Raw genomic sequence first — 27004 nt, 5'->3', positions numbered from 1 at the left:
GATTTTTATCTCCATGCGATGTGGTTATACCTGATTCCATGCATTTGTTCTCCCCCTACACTGCCATAATGCATTTGGGTCCCTTGAACTATCGTATTGTCCAATAAATGCAGACCTGATTATTGGTCATTTTCCGTTTTTGTGCATGCCATACACAACGTTTCACTTTTTCTTGCAGTGCAATGATGATGTTTGCACTCGGTGAGGACGTCGCCAATCAAGCCTGATTCTAATGTACACAAATAATTCTAATGCCTTGATCAAGACTCATGTGGACTGTTTTATATGACCATTCCATTGTCTTTTTCATTAATGTTAATTCCCTGTAATTCACAGGTTGTGTGGAATTACTTATAAGAAACTTCAAAATTAAAGTCATACTTGCTCATTTGTTTTTGCTTTTGATTTGTTAAAGTAAAATAATACAATGAATCATTGCACATTTGCAATTCATGGCCCCGCCAATTTGCCAATTTCTCCCAAAAAATTAAGTAGGCCGTTTTTTGTCATCTCATTCATTGTAAGTCGAGTATAATTATAAGTACGCAATATTACCACCGTTAAAAAGACCACAATTTTTACATGTTCATGTCTTTATGCTTCACTGATAATGTTTGTTCGTCAAACTTTGAGATTTCACACATTGTTTGGTGGCCCTTGAACGCATCATAGTTTGCTTAGTTATCATATGATGGTAAGTCGTCACTAGAATTACAACAGTCAAGCAGTGTGGATAATGTAGATGTGGCTTGGAGCAATCGACTTCTCTAGCCTGCTTCTAACACTAGCCTGACCACCGGGCTCAAGGCTACACTTCGACTCTTAAATTGATCTGTTCCTCGATCATCTTACATTATTATTCATTAGTGCTGAGTACCTATACAGTTGTCCCTTGCCACTTTGTGGTTCAAATTTTGCAGCTTCACTTTCACAGTTTTTCTAAAACATATTTAATAAATCATGCTGTTTTGTGGTTGAATATGACCCGTTATTAGTCAAAAATATGGATATTGAAGCAAATGTTATGTATTTTTGCCTAAATTGAGCATTTTCAAGCATAGAAATGGTTAAATGCACTACAATACAAACGTAAGGCATTCAGAAGACAACATTCAAAGGCACTGTGATGATATGTAGTATGCTACACTGATCACTAGGTGTCAGTATTGGTACTGTAATGTTGTGTGAGACACACACAGCAGATTTGATCGCTGGACCAATAGGCTTTTATTGCAGATTTGAATTATCTCACAACCGGCACGGTAACCCTAATAAAAACAGTGGCTACAGTTGCGGTGGTAACCCATGCCAAGCTAAAATTCAACTCTGAACCCCCGACAGCACTGTTTTTTTGTCCGCCAGGCAGCTTCCCTAGGGAACTCATTTATTTACTTATTTCCTCTTTTTTTTTTTTTTAACTCTTGTACATTACATTAGGTAATACGAGTGTAAACTTGACTATGGGGTGTTACTTCATGTCTAGCGGGCTGTAACAATGTTAAAAAATGTATTTAGAAGGTCGTAAACAGCTTTTCTATGTTCAAATGTTCATCAGTAAGGAATCCTACTTTGTGACAATTCACTTGTCACGTTCGGGTCTGAAACCAATTATGGTTTATAGGCCTCCATTTAACTTGATGAAGATTTTGCAATTAGCACTCCAAGTACCTTGGATCCTTCCTTGCTTCCTCAGATCACGTGTTTTCTTGGCGATTTCAGGATTGCGCTTTGTCGTCAGATGTTCATTCATGTAGACGTTTGTACCTTTCAGTTTATTCCCTTGTTTCAGCAGTGCGGTCTTGAATTTCCTGTTAGTGAACTTGACGATGATGACGGGTGTAGTGCTGTTCCTGCCATGCAGTGGGATGCAAGTATCGATGGTTTGGATGTCTACGTCCACCTCCTTTGATTGCAAAAAAAGTGACAACTTACTTTCCTGTAATTCTTTGCTCTCCACTCTCAGACTTGGAACTTTGTCTGTCAACTCCTGGACCTTCTGCATTATGGAGCCAATGTTTTGTTGCATATGATCCAGCGTCTGTACCTTCTCATCTATATGCTCCAGCCTCTCAGGTTTCAATACAAAACCCGCACCTTCTTTCATCACAGGTGTCTCTCACCAGTCCTTGTGACAACCGGAGATATCTCTTCACTTTGACTCCAAGATATTTTAAGAGACCGGCTTTGTGAGGAGCCGCTGAGTCAAAGCCGCGGCTGTTCAGTCCTCTGTCTAGTCCGAAGGCAGAGACACTCGTCTAGAGTTGTGATCACAAGCTATGGCCAGGAATATTATCAAAAAGTTTTAAAAAAACAGTAGTAAAAAACTGAGCTCTTTCCATGAGCGTCCTTTCTATGCACCAGGAAGTGACAACCAAAAAGTTAACCGTGGTAAACGAGGGGTTATTGTATGCGTTTAATCAGTGTGTGAGGCATATTTAGGGCTGAAACCTGGGTTGTGTCACAAAGGAACAGTGGTAATTGAAGAGAGAACAGGAGTGTTATGGAGCTGAATCTAATATAATAATCATGACAGTAACGTTTATTGAAAATGTTGATCGGAAATCTTAGGAGAACATCAACATCAAGCTTGCAGGAGGAATTGGAGAGGGACGGAGCGAGCTGTGTGCCCAAAATAGACATTTTTTTGGGAGCATCAATTACTTTCACATTTTCGCCATTCGCAGGTGGTCTTGGAGCGTAATCCAGGGTTTCCGCTACATGTAATTGATCGTGGCAGTGCGCCACTACAAAAGCTGCCACACCTTCAAAATTAGTTTTTTTTAAACTTGAAATTTTATGTAGTATATTGTATGAATGGATATATATATGCTCCATGGATACACATATAGCTTATTATTTACGCACATATTGACAACAATTAGTTTGAAAACAATTTAAAATATCATAAAAATGTTTCACTGCACTTTATTTTGATAAGCTTGCACCGGAATTGCCTTTCGGCCTTGCTGGCAGATGCGCATGTGACCAGATAAGCGACACGTCTTGTGTTGACTTTCACTGTTTATTATCAGGAGAGTGAATAATAGCCCATAAAATGTGGAGTCAATTGACGACAGCTTGTCACATGCTAAGCCTATCTATGCCAGCGTGTGTGATCGCTCACGTTTCAATGTCATTCCACTTTCTTCTTCCAGGCATGCATTCTTGTTTACGTGCGTGGCTGGCGATAGCTAGCTACCTCGTTTTTGTCCCACTGGTGAGCTACCATCACAGCTGGCGAGCTACGATCATCATCACAACTTACTTTTTTGTTTGTGTTCACATTATTAACTGAAAACCTGAATGAAAAGCAGGCTTGCGGGCGCCTCATGTGGTTGTGGGGGGCTACCTGGTGCCCGCGGGCACTGTGTTGGTGACCCCTGGTGTACAGCTTTAGACAGTGACTTAATTTAAATGTTGCCATTAACAGTTTTGCAAAGTTCTCAGTTCATGTTCTGCTTGTTGTTTGAAAAAAGTTACGTTAATAAATACGTCTTTAAAAATTGCTGTTTGTCATAAAAAAAAAATTGCAGATGCAGCAGCGGCATGACACAGTGGCGGCAGTCCGCCATCCAATGCAGCCCACCGCCACAGCTTCAAAACATCCAAGGGGAAACCCTATAATCCCTTATCAATATTGGAGATCTACTGTGTAGGATGTAAAAAAAAAAATAATAAAGCTTAGCTATTCCAGCTATCCCTTAAATCTGCAACAAAAATATATCAAACATTTAAAAACATGTGATGCTGTCATTTTACATTAAACAGTTCCTGACTAATAATGATGAAACAGCTGTAAATGCTGACATGAGGCAAATTAAAATGTCACTTTTATTTTTCTTCCAAATAATTACAAATAAAACCAGACAAATGGTGTACAGTATAAGTCAAGCCACCAATGTTTAAAATAAAAACACATTCAGACGCGACTTTCTCTTTGTTGGCACATTCACTTTAATGGCTATAATTACAGGTTAGAATCACAAAAATAGTTATAGAAATTAACATTCCTGCAGGAACATTCCATAAAACATACTGTATAGTGTAAATACTTTTTATTATTATACATTTTTAAATCTAGCAAAGCAACAATGCAATATCATAAATAGATAAATGCCTTTATATATTCTATAGATAGATAGATAGTGTGTTTATAGCAAAAAAAATACTTGGTAATAAGAATAACACGACAGTTTCATCATGTGAATGTGACTTGATGTATCTACATGTAAATACTGCTGTATAGAACATCAAGCATATATGATGATACATTGTACTCTATAGTATAACACATTCAGTTCTGCTTGCGAGACATCCTGAATATGTTCATTTTTTAAAAGCTCTCTGCAGCACAGCAGCAGCACTAATCCCCCGCCCTGGCCACCATCCCCCCTCTGCTTTGATTCTCCGCTGCCATTAAGTGGTAATAAAGGTAGAAAATAACAGTCCGATCCCCATTCTCGCTTGCTAGCTGGCCGTCTTGTACTTGACGGTCACGAGGCCTCAGCGACCTTCCATGTCCATTAGTGATCACCAATGTGAGCTTCATCTGCCTTCGCTGGCTGATCAGTCTAACCTTCACGTGTCATTTGTTTGTTGAGTGTTAACTGTGTTGTGTTTTGGTCCTCAGCTTGTTGAATTCAAAACACATGTTAGCCTTGCGCCAGACCAAACCGAAAGCAACGTTTTTTGGGTTTTTTTTTTACATCATTACAATTGTTGAGTCTACTAAAACAATCTGATATACTTCAGCCCAAAGTGAATAAAATACACCCTATGCCTAATCCTGACAAAAACGAAACAAAGCGGCTTGAGTCGTACTATTTTTCTAGTGTTTTTTACATTTTATTTGACTTTATTTTTGGGAATTAGTGAAAATAAGACAAAGAAAAGGATGGCCATGAGACACAGTAGTATCTCGCCGCTGGAAAGTGGTCCAATTTGAGAGTTCAGCCAACATTTCCCATGATGAATATGCCTCCTGTTCCCTCTCCTGCCTGTCCGGTGTCTTCAAAAGGTGAGTAGTTTTACTTAATTTAGTTTTATTGTACAGTGCTTAATTTGGCTTTATACTTTATACTTTATACTACGTTAATGTTTTATGAAGGTGAAAATCTGACTCTGCAGCAAATTCATTCACTTTGTTTTAATAGTAGAACAACGTCAAGGGTAGGATTGGAGCTGCCACTGTAAAGCAAAAAAGGTAAGGTTCCCCGCATGTTTTTATCAGCAAAATTAAACTTCTGTTTGCACATACATGAGAATTAACAATTCATTAAAATCTTACTTCTAGTTCCATAATCTCAAAACCTAAACAATTTGTAAGTGAGACAGCTCCCGTTTGCGCTGTGATGGTAAATGTATGTGAGCACAGTAATCCCTTGTTTATTTCAGTTAATTGGTTCCAGCCCCGACCGTGATAGTGAACTTCAATTTTCAGTAGATATAATCAGAGAAAATAAGCCATTCAGAGAAAATAAGCTTTTTAGGCCATAAATAAGACTTGTGCTTGTGTATGTTGCAAAAAAATATCGGGACAGGAAGTGACGGGGGTTCACAATGGAGTTTTATCTGGATTACGGCCACAACAGTAGCCCTTGTTATGATGATTATTATTATTGTGCCTGTTGTGACGTAATTTAAACCTGCAATAAAAGCCTGTTATTCTGGTGATCAAGTCTTGTACTTGTCTCACCAAATTATTACTGACACCTAGTGACCAATGCAGAATATTACATTTACAATTTTAATGCGACTTCTTAATTCCTTGTATTTGTATTTTTTTAGGCAGAAAATACATAACATTTGCTTCTATATGCATATTTTTTGACTAATAATAGGCCATATTCAACCATAAAACAGCAGGCTTTATGAACTAATGTATGTTTGAAAACCATGATATAGAGAAGCTGCAAAATTGAAACCGCAATGTGGCGAGGGATTACTGTACTAAGAAACAGTCCTTACGAAAGCCAAAGTTGACATATTTGCTGAGTCTTTGTTAAAAGCTGCAGCTCGGTCTAAATGTTAATTTAAGATTGAACAGTCTTAAATCTCTCAGGTAATTTGCTGCACATAACAGTCACTGGACAAAGTCACTGAATGGAACCAATTCTCTTGTCACCACCTATGTTTTCATTAATCCTGCAAGCACTTGCCGTGGTTCATTCCGCGTGGGGCCAAATGAAAACATTCACAAGTAAATCACAAAGATCTCCACTAGATATCTGTAAGGAACATTCTCAACTCGTAATATGCCAGAGTATGTTTTCAAGGCTCGAAACGAATCCAGGATATCACCCGTTGCTAAGTACAACAGCCAGTGCGATAATAATCGCGGTCACGCCAATTAAAAGAGTCCAATCTTAAAGAGTCTCCTTTCGGCGTAAAATGTTTACCAGACACGGCACTTCTGCTCAGGGTTCATGGGACTGCCTTTTTTGCACTGGAAGGCTTCAGAGAAAGCTTCGAAATTCTGGAGCGAACCAAGAACCCTAAAGACAAAGAACAGAACGTTGTTGGCGTGTGAGTTGCTCTTTGAATATTTGTGTACGAACTGACTCAAAACACATTTCCGTGATCAGCGAGTACATGGTGTGTGTGTGTCCCTTACCTGTACTCTAAGGGGCTGTGGGAGTCAGTCTTGATGGATTGGCTGGCGTATTCGGGCCGATAAGCACCGCACCAAACCTGAATGAGAAGAACTTTTAAGGCAGGCGTGTGTCCAAAATGCTGTATACAGTGGGAAACATACTGTTTTATGCTTAGAAATCTTCATAATTCTGGCCAGACATGTGGAACACACAATGTAACTGTACCACACTAATATACATGCAAAGCAATACAATTTCATACTCATTTATATCCTGCAAGGCATTCGTCAACTGGAGGTTACCCAGGATACCTTGCGGTTTATAAGTTTGCATAAAATTCTATTGTTTTGCATGTATACGAGTGATTCTCCTGAAAGGGGTACCAGCAAAGCTGCCGTCACTTAGAGGGTCATGATGCACAGACAATACTGTAGTGACTTGAATAAACAGTGGAAACAATACTTTCTTTGTGTCTGTTGTGGACAAAACATGATCAAATGTCAATTTCAGCGCATTTGCTCATCTGCACTGTACTTTGACTAAACTCCGACAAAACAATACACCTCGTTAATCGGAAATAGCGTAGTCCACACACAATTTAACTAAAAGTTAATAGTCTTTATGCAGATGAGCTGACGTCCGCATTGACAGGTGAACTTCAGAGTATGTGTGTGTTGTTTCTCAAATCTTTCGTCAACAATTCAGACAATAACGAAGAGTGACACTAATTCAAAATCAGAAATATGGCGGAATGTCCATGATTCGCATTACGAAGCGTAATTGAACTATTGTTTTACAACATGTTTCCGCAGAAGATGAAGTGTGTTAATTTTATCCTTAACTAAAATGCTTTGAAGACCACAGTGTTGAGTTTTGCAGAGGTTGAAGAATGGTCCATTCACTAGCTGTGTTAGGTGTCAGCATACGTTGCCATAACGTCACATCCTGGTAAGCCCACCAACAACGAAAATTGTAAATTGAGGGAAAAAAACCTTAAATCATAAATTGTAATATATAGAAATTGAATATTATCATACAATATTACAATATTATTATACATTTTACCATTACTGTTTATGTGTATGCACAGAAAAACTAAAGAAATTCTGTGGCACTTGTTAATCAACCGGAAGCACATGTAAAAATGTCAAAACTTTTTTGTTAAAACTCATTTAACAAAATGCAAATCAAGCATTTATTAAAAAAAAAAAAGTATACAATTTTTTTTTTTAGAAAATAACTTTCATTTTTGCTTGGTATGTCACGCTTTTGATACCCCTTTCAGGCGAATGACCCACATAGGTTTATTTCAATACCCGCGTAGTCCTTGTGGTGCAGTTTGGTTCTTCCATATACTGTATGTTACTTGTGTTGGTTGCACTGTGAGTGAGGAAGACGTTTGGTTTGGTTGGACCTGTTGGTTTGTGTGAAAGTGTGTGACTATTCTATTGGCCTTTCAATTACTTGGGGTTTGTGCCATTCGTGGGTAGTCCATGCGAACAGAGGGGATCTACGTACTGGAAACAGCGCTCGGTATGATGCAGAGAATCACCACCACCACAATAATAACCACAATAATTGTGGTCATGTTTCCCTTGCTTACTTGGGCAAAGTTAAGAAAGAAAAGCTGCTTGTGGTCCATGTTCAAACCGGGAAGACGAGGCTCCTCCCCTTCTGTCTCCACCCACTTCAGATAAGCCTGTGAACATAAACATCTCATGTGTTGTATGTACATTTTATATTTTAGCGACTTAACAACCCACCTTATAGGCTTGGCGAACCCCTCCGTTGTCTGCGATGTTCTCACCTAAAGTGCTGATTCCACTTACCTGTAATCACAAAAGAACATAAATGCAGACAAAAACAGCACCTTATTACTACATGGCATTTAAAATTAAATGTGGGGTTTCTTACATTTTGTCCACCTGCTAACTTCCAGTTGAACTTGCCATACTGTTGTACCATGCACTGTGACTGCTCCTTAAAGTGCTCGGCAGAGTAATTGCTCCACCAGTTCAGCATGTTGCCATCCTTATCGAAATTGCGCCCTGCAATGAAACATAATCAACATAGTATGTGGACTAAATGGCACACCTCATCATCACTTAATTGATCAACCAGGGTTTGGTTAGACCCCTTAATTTCATACAAGAGAAAAGTAGAGTACTTTGGGAAAACCAAGAGTACCCTTTAAACTGGAGTAGTGGACTAGAATCGAAGTACCCACAGAAGACCGGAGTACTTAGAGGATACCAGAGTCCCTGGAGCAAACTGGAGTACCCAGAGAGGACAGGTGTGCCTAAAGGAAACCAGAGTACCCAGACAAGACCGGAGTACCAGCAGAAAGCTGGAGTACAAAGTGAAGGGAAACAGGTCTACCCGCAGCACAACTGGAGTGCCTGGAGAAGTGCCGCCTGGAGAAAGCTGGAGTACCTTCAGAAAACATGAAAACTCCAGAAAGATAGGCCTCAAAGTTGGGTGTTCAGAGCTGTCCTAGACAGAATATAAACTTGCACCTTCTTGTTGTGAGGCAGCAGTGCTAACCACTTTTACTCTATGCTAGAGGCTCCATTGAATGTCCAGTTCTCTATTTGGACAAAATAGCCACATTTGACTGTCCCGAGTGTTACCATTGTCATCAAATCCATGCGTGATCTCGTGTCCAATGACCATTCCGATTCCACCAAAGTTTAGAGCCTGCTGCTGATGTTTACTGAAGAATGGTGGCTGCAGAATGCCTGCAGGAAACACTGTACACACAAGGACAGCGCTCATGAATGAAACTGGAGAGCGTACTGACAAAGACGTCATTGTTCGAAGGTCTTACCAATCTGGTTTCTGTTGGGAGAGTAAAATGCATTCACCACAGCAGCACCAATGATCCACCTGGAATGTTTACAATGAATCAAGTGTTCCGTAACACAAAATACTTCATCTTCAGTCAGGCTGATTTCAAAGTGTCAGCTTACAAGTTGGGATCCACCGGCTCTCTGAGCTTCTTCAGACTCTTGTGGGCCTCGGACCTGAGGTTCTCCAGGACATTCTCAAAGTAGTGTTCCTCGCTGAAATTCAACTGTAAAGGAGAACAAATGAAGAAGGGATCCAAGTACGTAAGCTAAAATTTCTCCTTACATGAGCATATTCTTGATCCAGCTTGTAGTTACTTTTCTGTAGAATGTGATCTGGGTAGCCAATGTGCTCCTTGATTGATATGGCCTGCAGAGAATTGGACACAGTTAAGATCATCTGCAGTGGTGACTCCTAGTAAGTACCGTAATTTTCGGTGAATGAGCCGCTACTTTTTTTCTTAAACTTTGAACCCTGTGGCTTGTACAGCGGTGCGGCTAATTTATGACCATGTTCTAATCTTTCTAATCTCGTGACAGCTAATGACCTCCTGACCTCCTGACCTCCTGCGATTTCCGATGGGTTGACAAGCTTGTGAGTTTTCTCATAGCTCATGATTGGCTCCTGTCAAATAAAGAGCTGCCTGGTCCTCATGGACTCGTGGGCACCACAATATCTTTTGGCATGGACTTGTGCAGTTTATAGTCCGATGTGGCCTATATATGGACCAATCTGTTTTTCTCTCTAAATTTAGTGGGTGCAGCTTAGACACTGGAAATTACGCTATTCTACCTTCTCTCTTGCTTTCTCCTTAGAGGGTGCATCCATCCAGCTTAGCTCATCCAGCGTTTCTACATATGCAGTCTGGATCTTCCCAATGAGGTCGCTGACCTGTGAACAAATGAAGGAGGAAAATGTAAGAAATGCACTATTTTCCTATTTCCCTCAAGACCCAAGAGACAAGCAAGGATGCTAACATAGCAGCTAACATAGCAGCATAAAAAAAGTGGAGAACAGATGTCAGCAACCACACACTGTTAATGCAACTTTCGTCTTTATTATTCAGATTACAGATGAACTAACTCAGCGGTAAAATGCCTAAATCTATAACTATATAACTTGTAGCGGCTGCTTGTGTAGAAAAAAAGTCAATTGTTTCATGGCCGTGCTTCACGTCATGAACTCTACTATAGAAATGTGTTTTCTCCAAGTTCGTTTGTTTAGCTACTATTTCACGATGAACTGGAAAATGTTCCCATTGCTGAAAGCTTTTTAATACGTTGCCTTGACTACGGCTGCATTGTATTTTGCATAATCCTTTTCGTTTTGCGTATACAGTATCTGTAATGTGGTATAGCAAATGTTAACTAGACGTAATACATGATGAACGGTATGTACGCACCTATTTTCACAGGTAACTATGTGTAAATATCTTTATTGCCATATTGATTTGAACTGTGAATGACTGAACAATATCAACTATTTTGATGACCTGTAAACTTTGAAACTGTGAATGTGAAATACTAATCAATATCATTTAGTATAGTAGTTGCAAACTTTACCAGTTGGATTTTATATATGCTATATGTTTTATAGTAAGAGGTAGATCATTTTGATTGTGTGCACCCCTGATATACATGTACAACGTACATAAATACTCATATTTATAAATAAAATAAATAAATAAATAAATATATATATTCTCTGTTTATAGTAGGAGGTAGATCTTTGGGACAAAGTAGCCCACAGGCCCGAAAAAGTGTGACCACCCCTGTGCTATATAGATACATGTATAGCATATTATTTACATATTAACCACAATTAATTTGAAATAAAATGTATATCAAATATACAAATGTTTCACAACACGTTATTTTGAAACCTGTCTGCCCTGTTGGCACTTGACAGATAGAGTGGAAGAAAATGCTGAGACAAAGACATTTAAAGTTAATTGATGCATTTGTTGTTCAAGCCTGTGAAAATGACCCTCATGTTGACATTATTAACGACAGTAAATTTAAATATTAAAAAAAAACATCCTGCCACAGCAACGCAGCAGCGGCACGACACAGAGGTGGCAGTACACCTTTCTTGCAGCCCACCACCACAGCTTCAAAAAATCCTACAGGAAACCCTGGTCTTCATTCTAAACTGCAAGATCCTTTTAAACCCAAAGTCCTACTTGACACCGACCATCCGTTTGCTTTCTCCAGCAAAGGTCTCCCGCACATAGAGAGCTCCAACTGCATTCTCCATGCTGCTCTGGACGTAACGTACACACTCCCTCCACCAAGCGTCCTCCACTGTGGTCCCATACAGCGTCTAAAGACACAAAGTCAATGGATTTTGGAGTCCCACCGTTGTGGCGATAGAGCCTACCTTTCTGTAACGAGCCCTGGCGTCTTTGAAGCGGCGACTCAAGCTGTTCACTCTGTCCATCACCAGCTGCCAGATGAGGTAGTTCTGCATAGTTCTGCACACGTCAAAGGGTTACACTGTTGATTTTGTTGTCTATCTTTTGGAATGAAGGCCTGAGGCTGACCTGACACTATGTCTGGAGAGGATTTCGTTCATCTTGTCAAGGTAGGACGAACCGTACACCACCACTTCCTCTTTCCGCTCCACATTGAGGGAAACGCTGGCTAGCACCCCTCTAATAAATCGCGTCCAATTGAAACCCTAGAAAACAAAACAATGAGGCTAAATACGGTTTTGTTAAACATTTATGCTAATTACGTTCCTTTGTCGAGCTGCTTCTTGCCATCTTATTTCTTATCACTGGAGCCAGAACTTACGTTAAAGCTGAATGTGGCATGCAGCTCATTCAGTGTCATTTTGTTGTAAAGAACCGTGACGTCCTGTCTCTCCTCAGCCGGCGATGTGGCCTGGAAGGAAGACGAGGGTTCCAATCATGCATGCTTTTTGTCAGTAAAATTCTTGTGACAATCATTGTGTGAATGCCGAGAAACGAGGGCTCCAACTGATACATATTTTCCTTGTTATTCTGCCACACAATTCAACAATGCATAGAAACGTCACCGTTTCATTTGGGCTATTCCTTGTCTGGATGGCTATGTCTATACAGGTGGTCCTTTGAATTAGAATGAGTTCCTAAACTGTGATGCAGGTTTGTACACTTAGCCTTTTCACTAGCAGCAAAGGTGGTCCTAAATGAAAAAAAATAGGAGCACAGAAAAAATTTAAGAGCAATGTGAAATTTCTTAAATAATACAATTTTATTATTAACACTTCAAAAACCTACTCAGGAACACACATTCGCAGTCCTACATGGAAACACAGTGCCATGATAAGGCCTATATCGCCCTGGGACTGCTTGCACAAATATTAATGCATCATATATACACTATGTTTACATGCAGTCACTATTCGGGTTAAGATAGATACTTTATTCATCTGCAAGACAAATTCACTTAAGGTCAATGTTCCGGTTTCCGAAACATTCGGAATAACCCGTTTACATGCGTGATATGAAAAAAAAAAAAAAAAAGCATGGAAAACGTCATGACGCAATGTGTGTCATTTCCGATTTCCACTTCTTCCTGCGTCCAAAAACATCAACAACAGCGCGGGGCCAGTAGCAGTCACCTTTGTTTGCACTTTGGTGCTAGTACTGACTCACCACCAGCACTGGACACTATTCTGTCTCACTTTCTTCATTAATAGAAGGCGAGAACGTGGAGAGATAGGAAATGGAGCCCGAGCTGTTCCATCCATATCCATGCTACTTATCACACTGCACAAGAAGAACGGTGTTGATACCAACCCAATCGATGACAACAATGTCAGGTAATATTGTAACAATACTTTGCATTTATAAATAGCGAATGTCTAAACCAAAGCAATGTAATGTCATTCTGTGTAAATAGGCAATGCTCATTTTGTTCTAGAGCACCCTCTTCATTTCCACCTAGGAGATCACCACTTGCCTATCCAGGGTCACGGTTGAGGCTAGTTTGTCTTGTCGCATTATGTAACTAGTTACATGACAGACTTTGTAACAAAACACAACCAATCCAAGCTGCACATCACCTGCTGAGACAGCTCACTGACATGTAAATAGTTACATGACAGACAACTGTCTCTGCGGGTGATGTGCAGCTTGCTCATGTAACTAGTTACATGACAGAGCTGTGTTTGCAGGTGATATGCTTGGAGTGGTGACTTCCATGTAATTAGTTACATGATAAGACATTTGTCTCTGCAGGTGATGTGCAGCTTGGAGTGGTTGTGTTTTGTTAGGCCTTTGTTAGGTCTTTTTTTTTTAACTGTCTGCACTCATAAGTCACTCACACTGTACACGGAACACATGGAAGGACATAAAATACACTACAGTCGTCAATAAGTGAATTTCCGCAAAGTAGGATTCAATATTAATAAATTGAATATTTTTGTCGTTAGAGCATAAATAGCCTGTTTATAACTTTCTCAATATGATTTTTATAATTATTAGAGCCCTGTAGACATAACACCCCTATATTCTCCTTTACATCCCTGTTATTCTTTGTTTACAACACCTTGCTCAACGGTATTGCACAGGCTACAGGATCACTGCAGGGACACAAGAGACGGACGGCCACCACTTTAAACACAGAATGTTAACGAGCTAACTTGTTAGCCTCCAATTTATTTATTCCAAACTTAAGAAAGGGGTGAGGAAGAAGGACAAAGTAAGAGGAGAAAAACCTACCACTTCCACACGTAATAGGAGAAGAACTTTATTGAAGAACGTTACTGATGCCTAGTGACCAAAATACTACATATTTTTTTCAAAAATTTTTTGACTAATAATAATAGTCCATAGTCAACAATAAAACAGATCATTTATTTATTTTTTTTATGGGATAGAGTGAGGCCGCGATGTTCAAACTGTGATGTAGCGAGGGACGACTAATAAAAAGATAACCTCCTATTCTCTTCCCAGCCTATTATATGACTATTACGTGACTCCCCTAGTAACCATTGGCATTTAGTTATCTTTACCCTTAATGATGGTCGCGAAAGTTGAGCAGTTGAGAGTGCCCATGGGCGGTATGCATATGTCCACTTCAAAATATCAAAAATGTCTGAAAATGTCCAAGAAATCATCATTTGTAGGTAGTTTTTTGGAGATGATGTTCCTGAAAAAATTACTTTGTGACATACACGGATGTGCCAGTGTCTTTTCAGTATTTATAACTGCAATAGGTCGTCATCGCTTTTTGCACTCACGTTAGCGATGTCTGTCTCCAGGTCCAGCACTTGCATCATTTCCTCCCACACACGGTCATCATCCTGTGTCAAGTTCCTGTCCTCACGGGTTATTTTGGCGATAGAGACCATAAAGTGCAGGTAGGCCTCTCGAACCTATAACGCAAATCATTACTTGGAGGAATATATCTATTTTCTATCTAACAAATACTGAAATCATGATTATATTGTTAAGAGCACTGTGTATCAGTTGCGGCAACAGTTACATTACATGTACATTAGTCCTAAAATTACAACTGGTCCTTGAACGCCTCACCTTTTTGTAGTTTCCATCATTAAAATAGTAATCTCTCGATGGCATCCCGAGTCCTGGCTGGTCAATCTTACCAAAATACAACATAAATACAGTGTTAATTTGCATATAAAAAGCATGTAGCTCCATTTATTATTTTACTAAGAATAACAACAAAATGTAATGTCCTTTGTGTTTGGGATATAAATGAAAAACAACAACAAAAATATGTATCTCTAAAGATACATGTTTATTGTTGGACAGCAACAATTTAATGCTTTTTAAACATTATATTCATAAATATATGTAAATATATGTCTAATATTGTAAATTCCAGGCCCTCTAAAAATATAAAGCAAAACATGACCAAAGCTTTTTTAACCTTGGGAAAAAAAATCAAAATTTCCATATACAGGTATTTATAGTAATGATGTATCAGTATGCTATAGCGTTCTTTCATTATATTACACCTTTGTCATTATGCTTCTGCTATGGTGACCTATTTGGCATCTTTGAAGTTACCACATGTGGTTCCTCGATGATGTAATAATTACACAAAAGCTCCGACCACAACAAGACGGTGGCAGTCTTACATAAACGATATGGCGCTGAGAGTCCCGGTCATCGGTCCACACGTACATGTCCAGCAGGACCTTCTTGTGATAATGAGCTGTCAGTGTAGCCAGAGTGTCTTCAAGGTTCCATGCGTCTTCTGCAACACAATGATACTCAAATCAGAGCAAGTCCATTATAGTCCATTTAAGTTTATTATGACATTTTCAGAGCTGCTGGAAATGTGAATTTCTCTTGGAGATTAATAAAGTATCTATCTATCTCGCTATCCACTGTCATTTTGTTATACCAGTGGTGGCATTCCAGTCATCAGATGCCACAGGCCAGTCTCCAATACTGTCTATGAGCTTCAGGAGGGGCTGAGAGTCCCGTTGCTCTATGAGGCCTGCGGGTAAGCACATAATCACAACATTGCCTGCATAATTAAATGAGATCCAATACAAGAGCTATCCATCCATTTTCTATGGCTTATCCTGTTCAGGGAGCTAAAGATGCCAAACTTACTCTCATTCATGCAGGAGCTGTAAAGGATTTTGGCCTTCTTGATGGCATCTCTGTCTTCTTCACTCTCTGTCTCGAGAACGCCTGAAAGCAGCAAACACCAGCTTTGCATTTAGAAGTAAGTAAATAAGTCACTTTCATTCAAAGAGCTCATTTATATGGAGGACCAAATGGGACAAAATGAAATAAATAGGGAATTCTTTAAATAATTAATTAAATGTGTCATTAATTAATTAAAACAATAAACAATTCTTTAAATAATTAATTAAATGTGTCATTAAATAATTAAATCATTAAATAACTCTTTAAATAATTAAATGTGTCATTAATTAACTAAAATACCAGTTAATTTAATGCAAAAACATAGATAATTATTTCACTATTTAATTAATTTCACTGTTTGTTTATTTATTTATTTATTTATTTATTTATTTATTGCCCCTGTCCTGTCCTGTCCATTTAATTAATTATTTAATGTTTTAATTGTTTCACTGACTTGTGTGAGCAACTTCATGAATTAAGTCGGAGAACATACTCCGACTTTCTCGGGAGTTGGTGAGAGATATTTTAAACCTTGAGTATGTGGAAGCGGGATCTGACCCAGAGCACATAGCAGTAAAGACAGAGGAATTTATTGAAGTGTGTGTCGTCCATGAACCCTGTTGGAGAAGTGCTGCGGTACTTCCTCTAAATTTTCAGCCACTCTCCGTTCAATACAATGTATTAGTTATAAAGTAAATAATTCCAACAACTTCAATAAATTCCTCTGTCTTTACCGCTATGTGCTCTGGGTCAGATCCCGCTTCCACATACTCAAGGTTTAAAATATCTCTCACCAACTCCCGAGAAAGTTGGAGTATGTTCTCCGACATCAGAGCTTCACACCAGCGCAATCACTGGACGAGATTGGCATTAGTCCCACCCTGAACTGGTATTTTCATTATTTAATGACACATTTAATTATTTAAAGATGTATTTAGTGATGTAATTATTTAATGACACGTTTAATTATTTAAAGATGTATTTATTTATTTCATTTTGTCCCATTTGGTCTGCCATACATTTAAAGTGCTTTACAATAAAAAGAATGGTTGGTAACATTTACATTTCATACTGCTTTACTTCCTCCCCGTGTTGCTGTCATACATAAATGGCTGTATACATGTTTGCATACATATTTTTTAATTTATATATTTAGATTTTAGTATTTGATTGAATTGCATTCTTCTCCTCCAAAAAAAGATCTAAATGTACATATTATTTTGCTCTTTAAAAAAATAAATATATCAAATACAATTAAAATGTATATTTACTTTGTTTAATGTGGTGTTTTAAACAGAACAGTTGTTCAGTTGCAAAAGTCTAAAAAAATTCACAATATATACAATAAATATATAGAGATTTTTTCAAAATATTTAATACAGAGCCGTGATTCAATTGTGAAAGTGGTATGTATTGTGTATGCATAAACGTGTCTAATAATCCCTGTACTTCTTTTTTTTTTTTTTGGAAGATTTTTCCGTACTCTCGTGTCACCTTCTGTTGCATGCATGCTGTTCCTATTATTTTGTCCCTGCCTTTTCCTTCTCTTTCTTTTTTGTCCACAGAACTCCCTTCTCTGGCAGGAGGCGGTCCCATTGGACACACCTGTATTTGATTGCAGTTACTTAGGTTCACTGCCGTCAACTGAGTATTGCTGGATTATTACTTCCATAGCGTTGAGACAGCCTCTCATCTTCTGTATGTTTACTTTTTCCACCATTTCATTCTACTGCCTTTTTTCTTAGATTGTTGGACTTCGAAGTACTGACCAGTGGACCCCGGCCTCCTCCTGCCGTGTTTGGGAGTTTTTTTGTTTTTTGGACTGCTTTGTGGTGTACCTTCTGCCTCATTGCCTTGTGTCAAACCTTTTTGGGCTGCATTAAAGAACATGCGCATATTTGTTGCAACTCTCTGCATCTGGTGTCCACCAAACAACAGAACATAACATCTCGTTTGTTATTCATGTGACTGTGCGGCGCACACATTGTCCAATGGGGCAGTTAATGATGGAGCCCCAATTCTGACTAGCAACAAGAGGTTCGGCCTGATTTATATTGCTGGAGTTCTCATTATTTAATATATTTAGGTTTTATTATGTGATTGAAATGTATTTTTTTACATAATGTATCAAATACAATTTGTTTTTCTAAGAATAATTCCCTTCCTGCCTCTAGTTTGTTCCTAGTTCTTTTTTGCCCACACATTGGCCAATGAGGCAGTTATGGTGGAGACCCACAAATTCTGCCTTACAACAAGAGGCTTGGTCTGGAGTACATTGTTGGATAGCTCACTACTTTATATATTTAGATATTTTTTATGAATAACCCCCACCCCCACTATATGGGATTGACCATATAGTGTCAGTGAGCTCCAATAAATGCAACCCTCTAGCCAGCCATCAAGGAGAACCACCTTGAGGGTGATCGTTGTTGACTTATCCCTCCCAACCAAAGTCCCTACTGACCTTTGAGCACAATCTCCAGCTTGTCCCTTAGAATGTCAAAGACGCTGTGGCGTGAGCTGGTCTCCGGGATGACGTGGCGCTCCAGCCAGCCCCCGCAGGCGTACTGGTAGAAGTTATCACATGGCTTCACAGATGGATCCATGTTCTGCAGGAGCCGGGATGCTTCGGGAGGAGAGAAGAGATAAAAAAAAACTTAAGCATGAGAGATGTTTTTTTTGGGGGGGAGGGGTCTCTTCACCCTCACCTGCTGTAACACAGTCTGCACTTGTGCACACATGGTGGTCCAGGTTGGAACGAAACAGCTGACCTGGAGGACAAAATTGGGGTCAACAAGAAAATAATCAGGCTTTATTGACACATGACATCACAGCTGAGAAGAAGCTTGCAAAAAGCGTTTGACATCGATTAGGCCACGCTGAAAAGGTATGTTGAGTGCAGGAGCGTCATGAGGGGGAAAAATTGGAATGGTGTACCAGGGTCCTTTCTAAAGTTTTGTATGCAGCACCAAGTTTCCCGCAAAGAAAAAAATCAGGCTACCAGAAGAGAAAAGAGACACAGGAGAGAGAATCAAAGTTAAATGTAGGGAGCCAAATGCTTACTACGTTTTTTTCAAAGAATGGTTAGTTCAGTAGTTCAGTCCCTTCAGGAGGCTTATGTTTGGGGGCCCAGATTTTGGCGCTACGTCCCTGCTTGTGTGTGTCAGCAGTGACTTTTGTGGGGCACTGCTGATGAGGCACCAAAGAGACTTAGAGCATTAAGAGAGTATGACACCATTTATCCCCCAGCGTGTCCCGCTGGGGCTGCTTACAGAGACGCTCACCTCCGGCCCCCGCCGAGCTCCGTGACAGGCTCGACCTGTGAGATTGTTCTGGAAGAAAGAGAGAGATTTCCAGAAGCATTCGTTATAATCGTAGCTCTTGTACCACAGAAAGGTTGCAACATTCTTGCACATTCCACTAGCAGCATAAGCTAGTCTTTCATCAACACTTTTGCATTGTAATAGTTCTATACATATTCATTTAACATGTATTATTTTCACTCTATAATATGTACAGTATAGGCTCTATTGTCTATTTTTTATCCATTTTTTTTCACTGGTTCTGCTTGTTTGTACAGTAAATATTGTATTTCTATCGAACATATTTTGTATACACTGTAATGTATTTAATAGCCAATGTATAGCTGTGATTAAATGTCAAAATTAATGTTAATAGGTTATTTCTTAGACGTTAAACTCTGTATTAAATATAACTTAAATGTATTTTAAAAACTAAAAATGTTATTTACATAATATTTTGTTATACAGATGTAATAAAACAGGTGTGATTCAGTATAACTGACAAATATATTTAACATATTTTTTCATGAAAATGATTCATGTACGATTCATGTCAAATTCAATAAACTTAATATTTACAAGAGAGGACTTATTCAGTATAGTTTGAGAAATAAATAGAAAAAAACTGTTTTATAGAAATACATGTCATAGTGAATACAGAGCAGTGATTAAACTGCATATTCAATTATCAAAAATCAACTTTTAAATTTTTTAATATTAAATTTTTAAATAAAAGATATTCATAAGTAAATAGGTCTAATAATTGTTACGGTGCTGTCTTTGATTTAGGTTGTCTTTAAGACAGTCTAGTGGATGTCGTCATTGGTCAACAGGGCGGTAATGATGGAGCCCCGCAAATTCTGCTTAGCAACAAGTAGCAATGAAAACAATTCTCCTACTGCGCCTGCCAAACAGCTAAAATTGTGTAGAAGTTATGAAGCTTTATAATGAATAAGCAATTATGACAAAAACACAAAGACATTTTTCCTGCAATGTAGCCTTCCTAACGGGTTTATTATCATTGAACTGAAAATGAATGATTTTATATGCCAACTATTTCATGCAATGAGAGTGACAAGAAGTTTTACCTTTAAGGACTGACGTATAGAGGACCACCAGGCCCGCCAAGGCACAGCTAAGCAGCAGCAGGAGCACAGACAGACCGATCTCTGCCACAGTCCAACGATGTTTGCCAGGTTTGCTTGATTTCTCCATGATGTCCATTTGGCTTTCCGATTTGCCCATTCTTCTGACTGCACGCTCTGTGGAGGCAAAACAACACCAGTGGAGGGTTGGGTCCAAAAATGTCAAATTATGAGAAAGAAAAAGTGTTACAAGATGAACACATTTTATTTTCAATAAGTCATATTATGGGAGGAACTGATGAACTGATTTTGTTCACATAAAATGACGACTTTGTTTGAATACCCATCCATCTATTTTCTATGTATCTTATTCTAATTAGGGTCACAGGGGTATGCTGGAGCCTACCCCAGCTGACTTCAGGCAAGAGGCGGGGTACACCCTGGACTGGTTGCTAGCCAGTCGCAGGGTACATATAGACAAACAATCATTCACGCTCACATTCTTCGTTTGAATACAATTAATATTTATATTTTTTGCAATACTGTTTTGTAAAACTAGGGTTTATTCTGAGAAAAGTGCTACTTTTTCCTCAAACTATGATGGCTACATTTGCAAAATTACAATTGTTTTCCTCCTCGAAATATAATTATTGACACAAAATGCTGACTTTCTACTTTTTATTCTACCATAAACTCTGGTGTTTAAAAAAACGCTACTTTTTTTTAAAACTTTGAACCCTGCGGCTTAGACAGCGGTGCAGCTAATTTATGGCTAAATTCTAATCTTGTGAAATCTTCTTTACTTCAGAACTAGTAATTGTTTAAATACACTAAATCCCCAACCAACAAACACAATTGGTTTCAGACGACCGTTCGCAAGTCGATTTGTTCGTAAGTCCAACAAAAGGTAATATTACCAATGATATAGGTACTACATGTACGTGTATACATATACAGTATATGCGTATGTATGTAAATATGAGTTTGGATGCAGTAATAATATTAAATGAGGATAATTAATGAAAAAAACAATAATAAAAGTGATATAATAATACGTAATGATAAATGTTATTTACCTTTGAAGAGGAGTGGTCGAGCATACGTCGTTGTGGTGGAGTTGTAGGAGGAGATATTGAAAAAAAGGACAAATCGTCGTCGTCGTTAGACTCTTCTAAAAGAGGTAGTGTTCTGTGGGTGGTGTAGAATTAAGCAGGCCTATTAACTCTTCATAAACTTTAATCACACGCTCTGTCAGGGTTGCATCATACAGCTACAACTTAGCCTTCCCCTCTCCTCTTCCTCTTCTTCCTCTACCTGTTGGTCCCATTAGCAGTGCCACAGTGCCCTCTACTGGTCAAGCATGTAGCAGTATAAATATGGAGTTCCAAAAGGCAAAATACGTGAAAATATAGACCAGTCAGCTTGCGTTCGTATCTCCGAATGTTCGCATGTCGGATGTTCATAAGTTGGGGACTTAGTGTACTGTGGTGCTCACAAGTCCGTGAGGAAACGGTAGCTCTCTTTTTGGCAGGAGTCAATCAGTGCAGTCACAAAGAGCTTGTCAACCCATTGCAAATTGCACAAGATTATTATATATAACAGTATAACAACATAACAGTCTGACTCTGGGTGTCGTAAAGAACACTAAATTCATCACACAGCAACTTAATACTCTAAAGCCGTACCTGGCAAGCATAAAAACATGTACCAATATGATTTTAAAATGTAAAAAACAACTGTTTTGTGTCTGAGAAACGCATTCATTGGGGTGCTGCAATGACATCAGCCTCCCTCTGGGCTCTGGGCTCCGGGTCCTCTGGCTCCTCTGGCCTCCGTTTAATGTTGTTTGTAAAATGACACCATGAGTCAGACTGTTGAGCAGAGACCTCCTGTAATTTCCAATGGGTTGGCAAGCTCATCCTGAGTTTTCTCATAGCTCATGATTGGCTCCTGTCAAATAAAGAGCTGCATGGTCCTCACGGACTCGTGCACGCCACAATATGTCATTTTATGACGTGGATACGTGTGGCTTATACAACCTGTGCGGCTTATATAAGAACAAATATGTTTTTTCCTCTAACACCGGATTTTATGGTGCTTTCAAATGGGGATGCTTCAATCAAGGTTTCCGATCATCCATGAGTGAGATCAGCCAATACCGATACCGATCACATGGAATAACTGTACATTTTTCAATTTATTTATGATGAGTGGTATCGGTCAGGGTCACCGTTAGACAATTCCAAGGGCCCCTGGCAAATCTGAATTTAATTTGATGCATGTTTTGGAGTACAGTGTTCCCTCGCTTTTTTCTTTTTTGCAGATTTTTTAAAGTGCAATTTTGCAGATTTTTTTAACAGCGTATGAATGCGCATTGTGTTCTGCGTCCTTGTGGTGTGTTAGAGTGATCTATCAGTGCTCTGTTGTATGTGTCTGTTATTGTATTTACTACTGCTACCAGTAGAGGGTGTCTGTATACTCATGTGAGAGTTAAAGTTGTGTGCAGCTCCACCTGTCTCAGTATGTGTTTACGTGCTTGTATGAGCATATTAGGAACCCACGGTAGACAATAGCAAGCTAAATATTCAACCACAGTCTTGCCACAGTCTTGCCCCAATGAGAGGGACGACCCTCTCATTGTACATTGTACGCAGAACACAGTGAGAGGGAGGACCCTCTCATTGTGTTCTGCGTCCTGATTGGCTGTAGACCATTGTCAGTTCTGCGTCCGCATTGTCAATCAATCTCTTTTGTGCCATTTCCTGTTGTGGTCAATTGTCGCTAGCAAACTAGCTAACTGTGTGAGCTGCTTGCTAACCGCCAATAAACAATAGATGAAGCAGCAGCAGCTATCCGGCTAAATGAATCTTCGGTTCAAGGAGTAGGACGAGGAGGACGACGACGGCAGGAGCAATATGTTTTAACAAGGATACAAAACGCTACAGCCAAACAGTGGCAGGACGATGCAAGGTTAGTATTTATTATTTTTTTATAATTAATAATAATAATAATAATAATAATAATAATAATAATTTAATAATATTTTAATCATTATTCAATAATTTATTATTTATTCATTAATATTTTATTCTCATAATAACGCTTTATTCATGAAACGTTATGACGTCCATCCATTCATTTTCTATGCCGCTTGTCCTCACTAGGGTCGCGGGAGTATGCAGGAGCCTATCCCAGTTGACGGGGTACACCCTGGACTGCCTGCCAGGCAATTGCTGGGAAGTTATGACATTTTCCTTTTAATATACCAACTATAGTGCCAAGCTATTACTTGGGTCTCTTAAGATTACAACTTTATTCTCATAGTATTTCCACATTATTCTCATAATTACGACCTTATTGTTGTAAATGTCCCTAATGGGGAACATTTAGAAATTATTAGAATAGTTTAAAAATCTAATACTAATTTGACTTTATTTGTATTTTTTACATACATGACCTAATGTTCTTCAGACAACAAACTCGTCAAGACTGAATTAACAGCGCCTCTGGTGGTAACAGCCAAGTAATGCAGTCTAATTTATCTCAATTGCTTTAAAACTGAAGCAAAAAACTTAGTTCTCATAATACATATTTTCACTTTCCTTCTCAAAATATTATGACTTTGTTCATACAAAATTCCAACTAAAGTATTATTTGATTTCGATCATATTACGTATTTATTTATTTCCTCTTAATGCTATGACTTAATTCGCATATTATTCCAACTTTATTCTTGAACATTTCAGGCGTTTTCCTTTTAACATTACGACTTTACTCTCCAAATATTACTTAACTCCCATGAAATTAGAACTTTACTCTCATGATATTTCCACATTATCCTCATCATTCCGACTTCATTGTTGTAAATGTCCTAATAGTGTCTATGTTCAGACAGCAAATGAGTTCAGACTGAATCGACAGCGCCTGGTTTGCAGCCAAGTAGTGCATTCTATTTTGCCTCAATGGCTTCAAGACAGAAGGGAAAGAATTATTACTTAATGGGAATAAAAATAATGTAAATCACACATTCTGGCCTTGAATAAAAGTGAAATGGTGGTGAAATATTTCGAAGCGAGTGAGACGTTGAGCACCACAGACAGCTTCAATAGGCCGTTGAAAATAAAGAACATGACAGGCTTATCACTGGCCTCCATATGCTTTCAATAGTCATTGGATAGAGTTGAATGTTTTGGTCATTTTCACCATTAAACTCACACAAAAACACACATTAGGCTTTGAGGCATAAGCCTATTTGAAGAGAGCTCATTTGCATGCACAATAATTCCGTACATGTGCAGTCAATATTACAAATCAGCGTGTGCGGAGGGGGACAAAAGGACAATCAGCAGCATGGCACTGCCTCTATTCATTGTGCACCACCTGTTTCTCCAGCGTGGACCCATCATTAGGCCTGACAGTAAATCACTGGCTCACACTGAACTCCGCCATTAGCTGCCGCTGATGAATACTCACGGCCACACATGTGAAGAATGACCGGGGGGGGACTTGTTAGAGCATCACCGCCATCACGCGGCACTCAAACGCCTCCCGTCTTATATGCAGTCATATGTACAGAGACCAATCTTACACTACACTTTTTAATGTGCACTCACACAGACCATCTACTGTATATGACAACTTCATTTACCGTCAAAAAAATAATTTTAAAAATCATTTTCTTGAGAATTAAAGTGTTAAATTATTTCAAACATAATTGTATACATTACATATACTGTAATAACAATTTTAACATATTTTTTGTACACATGAATTAGACAAAAGTATGTTTTATGTTAACGCATTTTAATTGAAATTAGTGACTTACTACTTGTACTATTTTTATTTGTTTTTAAAAATATGTTTCAATTAGAATGACAAAAATATATATCCATATTTTTTAAATAGATTTTATAAACATGATTTTATATATATTAAAAAATATTTTAAAAAAGCACATATGTACATTTTTTTTAAATATTCCGCTGATCAGTTCTACAACAATTTAAAAATGCTTTTGAAAGATTTTGAATATATTAAAGTTATTGTATTATAAAATTATTATTATTAACAAATATGATTAAAGTATTTAACATTGTACATTTTTTCTAATATTTCATTTAAAAAAAAAACATCCTTTTTGTGATGAAACATAGACACATCTATTTTTTTAAAAGGCATATGTGCATGTATTTCCTATTTAACACATATAGTTTTTGCATACATTTTTTTGTGCAGTAGTGAGCATGTTTCATTCAGCTTGATATATTGTCACTTATAAAATGTATGCACACAAGCATGAGAGATTTTTTTCAGTCCAATACATCAATCAATACATTAGATTTTTCTTGTAAATCATTTTCATAATTCCATTTCATCACTCTCTAATAAACACTTTTTAGACCTACCGACGACAGTGTTCACACTTTTCTTAATGCACTTTAGCCATAAATGTCACGCCTGCCGTGTGAAACCACACCATGTTATAGACATGATATATTATTATCGGGTTGTTAAATTGGATGTATTTTGGTGTTACAGATGTGGATCATAGACATATGCAACACAAACACAAACACAGACGCTGAACAACTGACCGAGATATCGTCACAAGAAAACAGTCACTTTTCGTAAGTCGTCTTTTGAATAAATGATTCTTGATTTAAAAGTACAGTTGTAAGTCAAAAATCAGTCGAATCTTTAGTTAAAGTGAGGTGAATGTTTATCGTTTTGCTAGAAACGACACAGGAGCGTGACAAAATACAGTGTAATATTTGCGGAAACACAGTTTTTGCACCATTTTAAAGAACCTTTAGCATAATTTTGAACATTTTGATCATCGATACAATTAGGACACTGCATATGCACTTACTGAGAGGATAATTTTGGACGTGAAACTTCTTGTCGCAAAGTAAAAAAAAAAAATTATATCTAAAAACTTTTTTTTTTTTTCTTGACGAATTGACGAGTAGAAATGTACTAACTCAAAATTTCAAATGAAAAATATTGGAATAAAATAGTAAATCAAATAGATTATTTAATGGTAATAATGATAAAATATAAAATAATACATAATAACACAAAAATAGATATTTTTTGTCACTTTCTTTGATATTTAAAGGCCAAGGCCAGTTTCCCGTTACTAAATCTATTCTTCAGCATTCAAGTAGCTGTTAGTTTAAACAGGTGGAAAAGTGCCACAACGTAATCTGAAATACTTTAGAGAAGGCTTGTTTCAGTACGCGACAGACATGCTGTTCTGTTCACATATGCGAGGATTAACACGAGCGTGTCTGCACACTTTTCTAACGACAAACTTCTCTCATCATCGTCAACATCATTATCATCAGTGGTACCCAGAGTCGCCCGGCAACAGGAGCGGGCCAGCGTCTTACCTTTTGAACGGTGGGGGGGGATGGTGGAGGTGGGCAAGAACCCCGCTCCCCCCAACACAGCGCGCTAATATCTCAAAACACCCCTGCTGAGTATCCACTCAGAGCTGGTGTGTGGAGAAATGAGTCCATGCTGCGGTGCTGGAGGGGGAGATCTGTTTCGGACTGACTG

The 27004-nt window shown here is 38.3% G+C and overlaps 2 protein-coding genes across 5 annotated transcripts in view; one reads left to right on the top strand and one right to left on the bottom strand.

The window, feature by feature from the left end:
* The window catches only part of prxl2b (peroxiredoxin like 2B), a 44329-nt gene that overhangs the window by 8851 nt on the left and 8474 nt on the right, over positions 1-27004 (top strand). The window contains exons 7-18 of one of the 2 annotated variants that reach the window (XR_008572223.1): positions 179-5203; positions 9535-9857; positions 9980-10034; positions 10256-10356; positions 11654-11897; positions 11970-12023; positions 13125-13247; positions 14691-14789; positions 15806-15904; positions 16032-16132; positions 17802-18943; positions 20454-20554. Coding sequence is in view for 1 of the 2 variants with exons in the window: in XM_054784474.1 (XP_054640449.1) it covers positions 179-205 (27 nt within the window). In the remaining variant the exon portion in view is untranslated. The other variant, XM_054784474.1, reaches the window with a different exon arrangement.
* On the bottom strand, positions 3831-27004 carry mmel1 (membrane metallo-endopeptidase-like 1). 3 transcript variants are annotated; one of them, XM_054784472.1, is made up of 25 exons: positions 26836-27004; positions 21520-21631; positions 20447-20620; positions 19329-19388; positions 18765-18827; positions 18521-18682; positions 16018-16098; positions 15803-15898; positions 15534-15652; positions 14965-15030; positions 14670-14804; positions 12236-12325; positions 11983-12119; positions 11820-11913; positions 11634-11762; positions 10233-10331; positions 9726-9809; positions 9563-9666; positions 9421-9479; positions 9224-9343; positions 8508-8641; positions 8357-8422; positions 8197-8292; positions 6614-6690; positions 3831-6494 (listed from the first exon to the last, which is right to left on the bottom strand). In XM_054784472.1, the coding sequence occupies exons 3-25, from the start codon at positions 20601-20603 to the stop codon at positions 6395-6397; spliced, it is 2328 nt and encodes a 775-aa protein (XP_054640447.1). In that variant the 5' UTR covers positions 20604-20620; positions 21520-21631; positions 26836-27004; the 3' UTR covers positions 3831-6394. The 3 variants fall into 3 exon arrangements, with proteins under 3 accessions (XP_054640447.1, XP_054640446.1, XP_054640448.1); XM_054784471.1 differs by lacking the exon at positions 21520-21631 and having other exon boundaries at positions 26836-27003; XM_054784473.1 differs by lacking the exon at positions 21520-21631 and having other exon boundaries at positions 19341-19388; positions 26836-27003.

Source organism: Dunckerocampus dactyliophorus, chromosome 8 (assembly GCF_027744805.1).
Source record: "Dunckerocampus dactyliophorus isolate RoL2022-P2 chromosome 8, RoL_Ddac_1.1, whole genome shotgun sequence".
Classification (NCBI taxonomy): domain Eukaryota; kingdom Metazoa; phylum Chordata; class Actinopteri; order Syngnathiformes; family Syngnathidae; genus Dunckerocampus; species Dunckerocampus dactyliophorus.
The sequence above is the reverse complement of the archived record's forward strand: the minus strand, read 5'-3'. Positions and strand labels throughout refer to the sequence as shown.

Excerpts from the sequence above, each read along its gene's own strand:
- mmel1 (XM_054784472.1), bottom strand. The coding sequence starts at position 20,603 with ATGGGCAAATCGGAAAGCCAAATGGACATCATGGAGAAATCAAGCAAA. Across the intron at positions 18,683-18,764 it reads TGCAGACTGTGTTACAGCAG|CATCCCGGCTCCTGCAGAAC; the intron begins GTGAGGGTGAAG and ends CTCCTCCCGAAG. Across the intron at positions 11,763-11,819 it reads CCAGGGCTCGTTACAGAAAG|ACGCTGTATGGGACCACAGT; the intron begins GTAGGCTCTATC and ends TTGTGTCTTTAG.